The 13722-nt window shown below is 54.7% G+C and overlaps 5 protein-coding genes across 5 annotated transcripts; 3 read left to right on the forward strand and 2 right to left on the reverse strand.

Moving 5' to 3' along the window:
* Positions 1–251: 251 nt before the first annotated feature.
* On the reverse strand, positions 252–2579 carry CCR4 (Glucose-repressible alcohol dehydrogenase transcriptional effector; the record flags this gene model as incomplete). The annotated part of the gene is made up of 2 exons (XM_051470254.1): positions 252–1077; positions 1126–2579. 2 exons carry the CDS (start codon positions 2577–2579, stop codon positions 252–254), a joined length of 2280 nt encoding a protein of 759 aa, XP_051325742.1.
* Positions 2580–4014: 1435 nt separating this feature from the next.
* On the forward strand, positions 4015–5463 carry J4E85_006014 (uncharacterized protein; the record flags this gene model as incomplete). Its single annotated transcript, XM_051470255.1, has 3 exons — positions 4015–4056; positions 4089–4551; positions 4601–5463. The coding sequence occupies 3 exons, from the start codon at positions 4015–4017 to the stop codon at positions 5461–5463; spliced, it is 1368 nt and encodes a 455-aa protein (XP_051325743.1).
* An 854-nt stretch (positions 5464–6317) lies between these two features.
* On the forward strand, positions 6318–7681 carry J4E85_006015 (uncharacterized protein; the record flags this gene model as incomplete). The annotated part of the gene is made up of 5 exons (XM_051470256.1): positions 6318–6379; positions 6601–6713; positions 7034–7200; positions 7272–7291; positions 7354–7681. The coding sequence occupies 5 exons, from the start codon at positions 6318–6320 to the stop codon at positions 7679–7681; spliced, it is 690 nt and encodes a 229-aa protein (XP_051325744.1).
* A 1676-nt stretch (positions 7682–9357) lies between these two features.
* Positions 9358–12340, forward strand: J4E85_006016 (uncharacterized protein; the record flags this gene model as incomplete). Its single annotated transcript, XM_051470257.1, has 2 exons — positions 9358–11116; positions 11163–12340. The coding sequence occupies 2 exons, from the start codon at positions 9358–9360 to the stop codon at positions 12338–12340; spliced, it is 2937 nt and encodes a 978-aa protein (XP_051325745.1).
* A 382-nt stretch (positions 12341–12722) lies between these two features.
* Positions 12723–13477, reverse strand: J4E85_006017 (uncharacterized protein; the record flags this gene model as incomplete). The annotated part of the gene is made up of 2 exons (XM_051470258.1): positions 12723–12949; positions 13087–13477. 2 exons carry the CDS (start codon positions 13475–13477, stop codon positions 12723–12725), a joined length of 618 nt encoding a protein of 205 aa, XP_051325746.1.
* Between the last annotated feature and the right edge of the window lie 245 nt (positions 13478–13722).

Consider the following 13722-nt stretch of genomic DNA (forward strand, 5'->3'; position numbering starts at 1 on the left):
CTAACAACAAACATGATGCGAGATTCTGCACTAACCGCTGGCATTGCTCATACCTCCCAAGTGATCAGACCGCGCACCGTCTATCGAGCGATTCACCCCGTTATCAAACCTAAATCTCCATCGTGAAGCCCGCAAAGGACGCGAGCGAACCGTAGCAACCGAACACCGAGCAAATGACGCCTGAAAACGACGGAGATTGCTGCACCAGAAAGCGTATTGACATGCCCGGAGGCCAAACGACGTCAAGCCGATCAATTCCTTCGATCGCGGCTTGGTCCAAAGTCGACTTCGGACACCTTCTTCGCCTCTTTGCGATTCTTCACAATGTATTGCGCGTACAGGGCCACGTGGTCACTGGGGAAGTGGTAGTTGGGGAAACCCGGTACCCGCTGGAGATAGTTCTTGTCAATCTCGCCAAGCAGACCTACCACCTGCAGTGTGTTTGTCGAGTACCAGATGTAGTCCAGGACTCCTTGGAAGTGAGGTACGTAGTTCGTGAACGCCAACTCGCCGATAGATGCGTAGCTGGACTTGAGACTGAATGGATGGGATATACCGTCTCGTGTGAAGTTACCATACTTGCGGCTTCCCAGATCCACGTGAGCATTCGAAACGTTGCCATGTGTGATGAGATCGTAGACACCAGAGGATGGCAGCGAGTTGAAGTCACCGCATAGCAACACGGGGATATCGGAAGGATCAGAGTATTCCTTGGAAGGTCCGGGCTCCTGTGTCGGGTCGGGTTCGGCTCCTTCTTCGCTATCGCCATTCGTGAACTGGTACACCACCTTGTTCTTGCAGGCCGGGTGCTTAGTCCATTGAGTTGCAAGCTTGGTGATACCCTCCATCAGGATGGCGACTTGCACAAGCTTGACATCCTGGAACGCAGGGTTCCAGAAGACGTGTACGTTTCCGACGATGAACCTGGAACCTGTAGCACGGTTTTCGAGGAAAGCAACAACGCCAATATCGTCTCTGGGCATGACTCGATTGAATATATCGTGTTCGCCCTTCATATCTGGACGGTTGATGGCTGTATTGGCAAAGTCGATGAGCTGCTTGTCCAGCAAGATGTACCTGGGCTGATTAGTGGGGTTCCGCAAGACGAAACGGATAACAACTTACTTGCTGTTCTTGTAGAAGATGGCACACCCATCGACCAGCTTTGCTTCCCTTTCTGCCATGGTACGCGCTCGTGATTTCGGCCAGAATACTCCCTTGTAGTCGTTGTGCGCCAGCTCTGCTCGGAAGAACTCGTTGAAACTATCTTGATCGATTTCTTGCAGACACACTATGTCTGCGTCGCGCTCCCGCAGTTCAGCAAGAATGAGCTCCCTGCGACTCTCCCAGGCCAATGCTGAACTCGGTGTGTATCCGTACTGTGATTGCGTACAGTATTTGTCGCACAAGATGTTGTAGCTGAGCGCGCTCACAGTCTCTTGTGCCGTGTCTTGAACCTCATCGAGGACAATCCAGTCTCGCTCTGGTGGCGCCTCTGGACCGGGTGCGTTCTCGCGGAAGTGCTTGATAAGTTCCGTGGTGCCTTGTTCCATTATGATCTGTTTCAGGTCGTCCGGAATAGGGTTGCCCTCGATACCTAGCATTTCCAGTTGATACAAGGATCCTAGTTCGTATGGAAGATTCTCGATGTGGTTGTCGAACAGGAGCAGCTGCTTCAGGTTCACTAGCATGCCAATCTCCGGGGGTAGGTATTGCAGATTGTTCAGGGAGAGATCGAGATGAGTGAGGTTCCGCAGCTGTCCAATCTTCTGGTGCACGTAGGTGAGCTTGTTGGAGTTGAGGTAAAGCTTGGTCAGGAAAGTGTAGGCAAACAAGGCTGGCGTGATGACTTTGAGATTCTGGCCGCCGAAATCGAGAATTGTCCAAATGTGTTGATCCTTGGCATCCTCCACCCGCTGAGCAGCAGGCCTATTGCGCTCTTCTTTGTCCGTCTCTTTTTGCATCCCGTTTGATGTTCCCGCTACGATGCTCTTACTAACGCTCGGGTGGATTCGAGCGTGTGAGTGGGCCTGCGTCATTTCACGCGCGGTCTGGTGCAGCTTCAATTGCTCTTGCCAGTGCTCGGTTGGTGGTTTGCTGAGTCCACTGTGAACGCTGTTTGGTGTGCCGTTCTGGAGATGGCCCGGCGTAAAGTGGGGCTGCACGTTGGACATACCCCCACTCGAGATGTTGTGCTGGTGGTTGAATTGGCCGACATGATTGTTTCCGGAGATGTCCTGGTGCTGCTGGTGATGTTGATGCTGGTTCTGGTGGTGCTGGTTGTGTTGGAAGGGCTTCCCCAGGTTCATATGCTGCATGAAGTTCTGCTGCCCTGCTCGCCCGTTCATCATAACGTTGTGGCCCTGGTGCCCATGGGCCTGGTTGAACATGCCGAACTGCTGGGGAGACGACTGGCGCCCAGGAGACCGTGACGGCGAGGGGGTGTCGGGGTTGGGGAAGGGTATGCGGGCGGTAGACGTGGGTGAGCGCACTCGGCTGGGGAGGTTGCGTATGTTTTGTGTGTGTTGCGGATAGAAGGTATTGCCGGTTCCCCTGGGGTAGACCGAGTACTCGGCCATCTAAGGGAATCGCGGCGGAAGATATCTGGGGTCGCGCAGGCGGCCTTTGTGTTGGGGGTGAAAGGCGCGGAATGCTCTGGCGAGTCGGGGCGTCAGGTAGGAGGAAGGGTTCGGGCACGCGATCTTCTTCGTTTTAACATGGGCGCCCGGGCGACTCCTCGACATGAGCACGCGTTCAGCAAACGCGGCACCAGTATACCATGTGTTGATATCCCGGCGGTTCGCGAGTGAAGGTGGTGGTAGAGCGGGGACTCGGTAGCGAGCGAGGGCGGAGGGGTTGCGGGCGTCGAGGCGTGCTGGAGATAAAGGGCTGGGGCGCGGGCTCGTATTGATATCCTGGCGGGCTACTGGTATGGAGCAGTCAGTTGGTGCGGCGGGGAATCGAAGAGGTTGGACGGGGAGCTCGAGCGGGCAGCAGAAGCGTGTGGAAGCGGCGCACGTACGGCAGCTGAGGATGTCAAAGGGCGCGCAGGAGGGCAATCGGGCTCAATCGTGCCAGACGGACTGTCAGCGGGTCCAACTGCAGCGCTGTGAAGAATAGAGAGCGTAGTGATGCGATGATACGTGAAGCCCAGTCGAACCTTGCCCGATGCATTGGGGTCCGCCGCTTAGCGGGCCACGTGACATGGAAGCGTCGATCCAAGCTGAACGCCATGAAACTGCCCATCTGTTCTCTCGCGACGGGGCCTGTGCCCGCGTTGGCTGGGTGTTCATCAGAGTAGTCCTTGTGTTCTTCCTTTTGACGTGCATGGCAACTATCCAACAAGTGTATAGGATTGGCCATGGTACCTAGGTACACACCCTCTCCGCGGGCATTCGACGTGCATTTATCCCTCCTCTGCTTGTGCTCTTGTTCACGTATGTGTTTCATCCATGGAACGGCTACAGATTACGCAGTACCCTCGCCCTTGATCCTCGTTTCCGCCGTGCACTGCATATCCTCGTGAGCTTGTCGCTGCTAGACTCGGGCTTTCCCCACGCTGGAATATCACCTGCAGCACGTCTTCGGCTCATGCCGCGCTCCTGCAGACGGGCGCCACATCGCCAGAAGCTGCTCGTTCGCGGCGCTCGCACTGCCCAGCGATGTATCGCCATAGAGAACCTGGGGATTCACACAGCCGCAGCCGTTGATTGGAGATGTGTCCTCGGCTGGCCTCGCAGCTCCTCACCTGAGCTGCCTCCCACACCCGGAGCTGTGCCGAAACTTGCATTCACATACAAGGCGTGCTGGCACCATCCTCTGATCTGATCTCTCTCCAGTCGAGCTCTGCTTCCTTGTCGCATCCGCTCCGCCGTCCCGCTCATTAATTGCTGACTCGCCTACACGTGCTTATCAGACGACTAAAGACCGGCCCAATATCGCCTTCCCGCTAAAACAGTGGGGCTAGGGTAGGAGTAGACTGGACAACCTCGAGCACGTTTCCAGGTCGTCTCCATGGGCGATTGGCAGTTGGCAAGAACACTGTGCTTGCTCTACGTGTGAACCTCTCTGGCTAATCCCCTCCTCAGTACCGCTACTACGGCGCCAACGCCACCGCCAGCCCTCCCATACGCCCCAAGACCGTCGAAGCAAAGCAATGGGATCTGACCACCACGGACGCTCTCGGTAGAACCATCTCTGCGTCTTCGACTTCTGCCTCAACAGGCGCGCGCACCCTCTCAGGCCACAACATGGACATAACGCGCGGCTCCATGTCCAGCAGCTCCACCCAGAGTACCAGAGACGACACGGGCGTCCCTTCTACCGAACCTTTCATTCTGCGCCATGGCCGCCGATACATTCGAAGCGCGCAGAGCTACCCCCTCCCGTGCGACCTGCCCGAGCTCCACCGCCAGAACCTACATACCCTCCTTGCGACAGCTGTCTTCGGCAAAGCCATGGGCTCCACCCCCTCATACCCACCGAAGAAAGTGCTGGAGGTTGCGTGTGGCTCCGGATACTGGTCGGCTGTGTGCCATGAATGGCTGAGTGGTAGGTATACCCCGCACCTTCTGTACGGTTCAGGGCTGACCGTAAACAGAACAGGGTTACGATGATGTTTCCTTTACCGGTCTAGACATTGTCAATCTGGCTGGAGATTTGCAGCGCCAGGGCATCGACTGGAAGTTCGTGCAGCATGATCTGCGCAAGTTGCCGCTGCCGTTCGATGATGAGGAGTTCGATGTCGTCGTGATGAAGGACCTGAGTATGGTGATACCTGATGGGCAGCCCTCGCAGAGGACACTCGATGAATGCACTCGGATCCTAAAGTCTGGGGGCACGTTGGAAATATGGGACACAGACCACATTATCCGATCGATCCTCCCGCATCCACCACCACCACCAGGCAAGAATCCTCAAGAGTACGCGTGCGCTGTCTCAACTGGGACGTTCCTCATTTCGCACACCACACCCTTTACCGATGTGCAGAACAAATATCTCCAAGACTCCAACTCGTGGATCCAAGAAGCGCTGGACCGACGCAAGCTCACGGCAACTCCTTGCTCTCGTATATCGCAAATCCTGCTTCAAGAGCCGGACACTCTATGCGAGGTGGAAAACCGGCGGGTAGCGATTCTTCTCGGTGAACCACGGTGGGAGCGCGAAGCTGCGGGCGAGACGATAAAGCGGCGTGGAAGCGAGGCGGGGAAGCTCAAGAAGGGAAGCGCAACCCTGGAGAGCTCCATTCTGACCAAGGAGCAGGCAGCGCTGAGACACACGGCATTGCTTGTCGTCATACAGTTGATTGAAAGTCTCGAGCCTCTACTCAAAGAAGTCAGCGGAAAGAACCAAGAGGAATGGCAGCGTTATTGGAACTCCATGATCAACGACCTGCTTGAGCAGAAAGGTGCCTCGAGCGGTGAGTGTCTCGAGCTCGGCATATGGTGGGCCAAGAAGGCGTAAAGTTCAAGTGGCGTACCTTGTTATTTGTGATATCCCGGTCTACGCAAGGCCATGGTCGGCGAAATGTCAGTTATCGTATTATACCAGCTAGGCGAGTTTGTCGTAGCGCTGGCGCAAGGTGCGATAGCGCTTTAGATAGTATCTGGATGTAGTTAGGAATGATTTCAATCTTGCTTTTGCAGCTGCTGCAAACGGACAGTGCTTCAATCTCTATAAGATGTTAGCATGATACATTTGATGCCTGGTATGGCGTGACTTGCCTTTCTTCACGTACTCCGCCCTCTCGATGCCCTGCTTGATCTTGGCCTCGTCCGTCAAATTCTTTTGGCTCGCAAATGCCTTGTGTAGGCGTGTCCTGAAGTAATCATAGCCCTGGGGATATTCCCGTCCCATGAAAAGCAAATCTATTCATCTCGTTAGTCCATGGAGTTTGCTACGAGCCGAGGGAAAAGACCATGCTACGCACCCTTGTAGATCCGGATGACCTGGTGGCGAAGCGCGGGATTCGGGGGTGTCATTTTCAATAAGGAAGAAAACGTTGTATAGGTCCGAAGAAGTCGATGCTAGAAAGCTGTCAAACGTCAATCGCGTGTGTACGAGCAGGGTGCGGAGTAGTTGTAGCAAACGCTCGGGCCCGCGTCCTGACGTAGCGGCTGGCGGACTTGTGGATGGAAATGGATGTGGAGGTAGCGGATCCTCGGCTTGTCTTCCGTATCCTCGGAAGGAACGCCCTAGCTCTTGCTGCAATCGTTCGTGAACACCACCGCGCTGTCTTCCCATTGGACTCCGTATTTCACGATAATGAATACTATGCGACCCTTGGTGCGCTCAGCGCTTTTTCGTTCTAGACCTGCATGGCCAGCTCTTCCGGTAGTGCAGAGAATCTCTCGCACGCGGTATCAGTCTACTTCAAGCGGTACGTAAATTGGGTGTCGATTCTTTAATGTTGTTAGTGTGCGCAGCACGCATCTATGTGATCGGTTGTTAGGTATGTTGTCACTAGTAAGGTATCTCAAGCCAGTCATTACACAATTGTTCAAACATCTACCGTTACACTTTTGACGATGAAGAGCTGGAGCATCACGGAATATCAATAGCTAACTCACATCTGACAGCACCTGCAACTGCAGCGCTCAGTCCAAGATGGCTCTCGGACGTTCGAACACGCATCGGCAAGTGTATTAGTTTCGGAATGAACCCTGCACAGATTGAGGAAGCTGGTTTGATATTACAGGAGACTGCAGTAGACTGTGAGTTATGACAAAAGTGGTTCGTCATGATGCAGAACCAACTCCTTATGTGTCTTACAGGGCGAGAACTTGTAGCTGGTAGCGAGGGGTTTCTCACAGGCAGGCAATGGCGAGGTCTCTACCGGCAAGAGGTGGTATGGGGTGAAATGGTTAGCATCCTGTCTAACGAACTTGTGTATAATCGCTGATATGAGCCCGATCGTGTGCAGGACAGCATGGTAGGATGGCTCCAATACGTGTATATTGATAACTGCTGACTGATGTGAAGGGTACTTACTTCTCTACTCGAGCCTTGGAGATCCAAACCTAACATCTCGCAGGTCATGTCAATAATGTCATGTACAATCGCTATGCTGAGTCGGCGAGAGTCAACTGGACGTTGAACTTTGCGGCGAGCGACCCACAACACAAAGCCGAGTGGATGGAGCTCATGACACCGAAGAGCGTTGGCTTGATATTGCGAAGCATCAAAACAGACTACAAGTTTGTAAGTTGCGCGCGCTACCGGTCCAGCTGAAGGCTGGCCGAACTCTTGAAACATCACTGATGGAGAACTAGCCCATGAAATGGCCTGATAGGTGCGACCACGAACGCAAACTACAAGATGCAGGGCTCAATGTTTTAACACATACATCATCAGGGTGACCGTACTGCACAAGCTTCGAGACAAACCGACACAAGACACCGATCACTTCATCTTGGACGTACTAGTCCTCTCAGAGGCCCAGCGTCGACCAGCAGCGCGATGCACCGAAGACATTGTCGTGTACGACTATCGAACAGCGAAGAAGTCTCCATTGCCGTCTTTTATGATCCAGAAGTTCCAAGAGACATTCAATCTACAAGAACAAGCGAAAGAGAAGAACAGCATTAGGGTCAGAGGGCTATTGGATCGAGTTAGGGAATTAGAGAAGGGTAGTTGGGATAGACCGGATGCTAAAGAAGACTTTGGTAGCGCGGCTCAGTAGAACATGGTGATACTTGCAAGAAAACGCCTCATCAGACCCTGGATCTCTGCGGTTCGCATTCGCAAACGGTGCCTTGATTTCTCGTTCATCCTGCTCCGTGAAAGCTTCGCTAGTGCGACGTCTTTGAACAAGACTAGCAAATAGTCACGTCTGTAGCGGCGGTAGAGTAGGATTTACTAGCGGTGTTACATAGGTATCGTCATATCCGTCATCATATACCCCTGCAGCGGCATGGACAGACAACACGCGGGGTTGATCGCGTGTCCGAGGTCGGCGCATGGCAGTCAAACCAGTTGTATAGATGCAAGCGATGGGAAAATGGCAAACTGCCGCATGAACCCACTGCATGGCGTGATTCTCATCACAATGATGTACATGAAGTGGGATGTTCTGATGCCTATTGCAGCGATCTGCACGCCCGTTGCGCGCGTGATGTTCCGGCTTGCCTTATTTGCAAGTCGAACGGGCTGCTATTGGCGTGGTTGGGTTAAGCTTCACGCCGGCACACTGCAGAGGGCGGAAGAGGGTCATGGATGTGCAGGCGGAAGGCTTGCGCGCTATGCTCGCCTCGAGGGAACACAGATAGATAAAAATGCTCCGAACAATTTGGGATGCTGACAGTGCACCGCTTGACCCGGTATAGCAATGCTCAGTAAGGTGTGGCGTAACACGTCGCATGAGCATTGCTGTGCAGCCGCTGTAAAGATTCATGCATCGAAGGGGCAGGCACGCTCTATCCGCGTACCTAGGAAGCAGACAATGGGTGACGGCGGCGTGAGTAATAGCGTCGGCGGGGTTTGCCCGCTGCAGAGACTTCAGGCATGCGGTGAACAGACAAAGCGCGGGTTCATTCGCCCTGGAGCTTGCTATGGCTCAGGGGGGTCCTGGTGCACGCAAATGAGCAGGTAAGCTAAAGAAGCCGGCGCAGGCTAATTGGCTGCCTTGGAAGACGTGTTTGTCTGGCGATGCAGCTGTGCGATATGGCAGAGGCAGCAGACGGCGGGACTATGTAGAGGAGGGCGAGACGAGGTGCCAGACAGGCAAGATCACTGCCGGAGAGGGACAGGCGATACTTGGCTTCCCCGGTAGAGTGAAATGACGGCTCTGTTGTCGTGGTCAAGATCGGCATCATGAACTGGAATCGGACACAGCTCGGCTGATCTGCGTGGCAGCAGCATCAAGATATGCTGCCCGCGTGGTTGTGATGATGGCGGTACAAGCCGGACACATGGAATTTTGCCGCGGATAGGCAGCGTGTCGAGGGAGTCGTGATTGCATGTGCAGGGCGGTCGTGGTGAACCACGGGTCGGCAGCGCTGAGACGTGGAACCTCGGAGTCGACAGGCAAATCAGCCGTCAGGTGCATCGTGGCTTGTCAGTGCTCTGGTCACAGCGTGGCCCACTCGCGCAGAGGCTTGGGCGGTCGGGTTTTCTTGGTTGACTTTGCATTTGACGTTTAGCACTTGCAAGTCTTGGCACGAGCCCATCCGGCGGAAGGCACGACTGAGCAGGCGCAGGGCACCTTCCTCGCTCCCTACACGTCCTGCCCAGCACACGACACCCCCCCAGACTCCCCCACCGAGCAGCGGCTCAACATCTTCCAGTCCTGGCTCGTCCTGTGCAGCAGTCGAGTCGCGCCAGGGAGAGGTTTGCCCGCTCGCACCCGCACCGCCGTCTATGGTAGCGAAGTCGAAGAGGAACGCGGCGCACGACAAGCGACACGAGAATGGCCTTGCGGCCCCCGGCAAGAAAATCACAAAGCAGAAGAGCATCCCGCAGCTCAATGGCCACGCCAACGGGAAGCCCAGCGAGCCCTCGCCGCCGCTGCCCAGCCATGTAGACACGACCGAGATGACGCAGCACGCCAGCGCCCACGATCCAGCTCCGGGGTCGAGCGCCCACGCCAACACCATGGCCGCTGCTGCGTCGGCGGGATCAGGGCACCGCACGCGCGCTGGCTCGGATGCCTCGCTCGACAACACCCCCGAGGCCTGCCGCTCGTACGACAATGGCAGCGCCGGCGGGCCCTTTGATCCCATGCCCTCGACTCTCCGCCGCGCCGACACCAATGCCTCCAAGTCGGCGTCTATCTCCATGGCCAGCATGCTCGCCGTGCCCGCCACCATTCTCACGTCCTGTCCGCTGCGGGACGTCCTCGCCATCCTCATCATCCTGCTCCAGCTGCCCCCCACCGTCCTCACCGTCGTCCAGTTCCTGTTCGCAACGCTTACTTTTGTCCCGCCCCAGGCCGGCACGCCCCTCTCCGCCCTCTCCGCCTTCCCCTCCTTCACCGACATCTTCCAGGGCTCCGGCGGCACGCCCTCGCTCTTCACCACAATCATCGCCGACACCGTCATCCTGCTCGTATGGCTGCTGCTGTGGGTGCCTGCCCAGAATTTCTTCCTCGACCTCGCACAGGCCGTCATAGCCATAGCGCTCGGCGGTGCCGCAGCCGGCAAGAAGGGCACGACCAACAGCATTGTCATATGCTTCGTCATCATTCTTTCGAGCCACGTCTTCAGATTCAGGCCTCTCCGGCAACACATCGTCCACTTCCTGTGGACGGGGCTCGCCCGGGGAGGCCTTGAATTCTTGACGAGCCCCCCGAGTACGCCGACCTATTTGGAAAGCTTCTCGACCCCCCATGGATGGCCTCGTAGCCTCCTGGGCATTCATATTTTGGCCCAAGGTGTCGTTCGTATCATCCGACGCTCTCTCTCTCGACGAGAACAATCAACCTTACCCACCGGCAAGAAGACAGATCCAGAGTCTGGCACGCTGCAACGCTCCAACTCCACGAACCTCGATCCCACTGCCGACGTGCCCAACTCCTCGAGCACCGATGGCCGCCCCCCGGGGCCGTCGCCTGCAGCACACGCAATCAAGGATAAAGCGAGTAGTGGGAGGAGGAAGAGGAAGCAAGCTACTCATGTTCGTAGTCAGCAGCCATTCTGGGCTGCACTTGCCAGTACAAAAGTTACAGTTTTAAAAGAGATGGAGAGTAGCCGGGCGGCCAACGATGCCGACGAGGCTAACGCAAAAGACGCAAATCACATTGGAAACGCTGTTTGGAGATCGGAGGACGATCGTGTTTGGATTTCAGAAGTCGGCTTTTCCGACATTTCATTTCGTGTTAGTTTATCTGGTGGAGCTGGCCTTCAAGAGCAGGACGACGAAGATTCCAGCGTCGGGTCTGGGATAGACAAGTCGAAGCCCTTCTACATCCGCGTCAACGGCGCGGACTGGAGCTCAACCCGCATCCGACAGAGCGAGCCGATCGGATTCCAGGGACAAGAGGGAACGGGCTACTGGGTAGGAGAAATATTTGGTCTAACGGCTCTCTCGAACTATTATTGCGAGTTTGTTCGGACCAACGACAACCAAGTCTTCTACTCAGCGAGTCTTATTACCTCGGCCAGCCCGGTAACCGAACTTGGTAAGCAGAACATCTTGTGTAGCCTTACCTTGCTAATGCGTGACAGCTTCAGCTTCTATTGCCTCCCCGCCAGCCCATCAGACCCTACGACCTTCTTCGCCAACAACCACGTTGAAGAACTCTATTGCCGCAGCCGACCAGCAACTACAGGAACAGCGCAATCGATTGAAGCGAAACAAGAAAGACCACAAGACAGCCATTACCAACATCAAGAAAGAGGTAGACACGCTCGGCAACCGCCTTGCCAACGCCGGAGGTAGTGATGAGCGCCAACGCCAGCGCGTCCTTCAATTCACGCAGAACATCCGCCAAGCTGACGATGCTGCCGCCGAGTTTTCCCTTCAAGCAGAAAATCTGGGAAGCATTCCCGAAGATGAGGCGAAGGAGGCTGCAGCCAAGAAGGCAGAGTGGAAGAAGGAGCGTGACAACAAGAATGCTGTTGCTTGTGAATTCGACAAGACCAAGGAGGAGATCGAGCGACAAGTGCAAAGTGTGGAGTCCGATATTTCTACTGCCTTCCAGAAGAGGGAGCGCCTTCAGCAGCGTCAAACCAGGCTCAACGAGCAGCACGATCGTCTCGTTACTGCCAACGCTGAAGGTTTCACCGCCAAGCAACGAAGGGAGCAAGAACGCGCAGCATTACGAGCACAGCGCGCTGAAGTCGAGCACCAGTATCGGAGCAACATCAATGGTTACGAAAGACGCACTGAGGAGCAGAACATGTCAACCAGCCAAATCCTGCAGACTGTTCAGCAGTACGAAGAGCTCCTCCTCCAGCAAGCGCACCAGCACATGTCTGTTCCCACCACACCAGAAGGCAATCTCCCAGGCACGAACATGTCGCCTCACGGCAATGGTTTCTCCAGCTTCACGTTCCCGTCAATGCACTCGCACATGAACGGCACTCCCGGTTCCATGCGTGGAGGTCGCGGTCGTTCCTCGTCGATGCTCTCTAACGTATCCGGATTCACCGACGCTTTCGACGAGCCCGCGTCTTCAGGCACTTATGTCCTCGGTAACCCCTTCAGCACTCCAGGTCCGATCAATGGCCGCAATCGCAGTCACGGTAGTGGCAGCCTCAGCTCAGGAACCTCCAGTCAGAGTTCGAGCCAACGAGACCCATTGAGCCCAGTCCAGAGTATTAAGCCGATGATGGTGCGGAGTCCTACTAGTGGTAGTGGTAGTGGTAACAGTCTGATGAGTCCGATTGGCACTGGCAGATGAAACCGTACACGATTTGATCTTTACGTATCTTTAGGTAGTGTTCCAATGTGATATTCGCGTCCTTTTCGTGTTCTCAATATAGTTCTCGCTTTGCTCCAATTGAAGTGATTTGCGTGTGAATGAACAACTTCATGACATGATGCTCACGGATCGTAAGGAATCATAAACTACCTTTGATACCTACGTAGAGACACAGGTGTATGTACTAAGACGTGAAAAGGTAAGTAACGACTACACCGCAGGATACGGTCTTTATTTGCTCAGTGGAAGGTACACGAAGACTATCCCGCTGCCTTATGCTGACATACAAAACGCCCCCAAACATGCTGTAGTCCCCAAACCTCCCCAACTCACCCCTCAAGTGCGTTGACGCGTTGAATGTCTACATCTCCTCGATGATGGTCGACAACCTTGGACTCCGGCCGGTCTGCTCCAGGTCTTCGCTGGCATCGTCCAGTCTGCCGCCGCCTCCTTCAGCGCCACGCCTGACGTCCATATTGTCCCCTCCTTCGCCCCCATGCTCATGCTCGACTTCCTCTTCACCCTCCTGCCCTCCTTCGCTCACACCCGCAACGTTGGGAATCCTCCCATGTTTCATCCCCCAATTACCTGTTTGCATGCAGACATCTATTCCCGACCATGCGATCAGTCAACCATACCTTCATTTCCCTTGCTCCAATGATACAATCCAAAAATGAAGATAGGAAAATAAAATAGCAGAAAAGCAAGAAGTGACGTGAACTTACTAATAACTCCACCCATACCTTTCCTCAAGTCTTCCAACAGACAATTCGCTCCAGTGATGATGTCGGGCTGATCTTCCACATGGCTGATGAGTGTCCACGATGTGAATGGCGAACTTGGAGGGCCAGTGTAGAGGATCAATGCCACTCCATGTGTTGGCATCGCTTTCTCTTCACCATCGTTGCTGCTGCTGGTACTAGCAGTATTGAAGGTGCTTCTGCTATCGTTGCTACTGCCGCCATTGTTGGTGGTCATGCTGTAGGTGACTACATCGTAGACTTTTGACGCGTCTTCTGATCTTGTGCCGTAAAGAGGCGTTGCGAGACTGATGATTTGTGTCTTGATGGCAGTGAAGAGTTGCTGCTCGAGCAGTTGTGCGGCGTGTGTGGACATTGCCTTGTCTGTTGAAGTTTGTGTTGGATTGAGTAGAGGAGATTGAGGTTGTGTCTGTTGGCTTGGTCTTGGAGTTGAAATCGTAGTAGTGAGCGTTGGAAAAGGCGAGTGACCAAAGTGGAGGTGAATGTCGGAGATAGACATGGTATCGTAAGTCACCTTGAGAAACAACAGAATTCTATACCAGAGCCCTTATCTTCACTTTCGTTTGCTCATTCATCTACAGCCAAACAAGTACGATGCAT

The sequence above is a fragment of the Alternaria conjuncta genome (assembly GCF_024043145.1).
Source record: "Alternaria conjuncta strain BMP 0040 chromosome Unknown scaffold_8, whole genome shotgun sequence".
NCBI classification, from domain to species: domain Eukaryota; kingdom Fungi; phylum Ascomycota; class Dothideomycetes; order Pleosporales; family Pleosporaceae; genus Alternaria; species Alternaria conjuncta.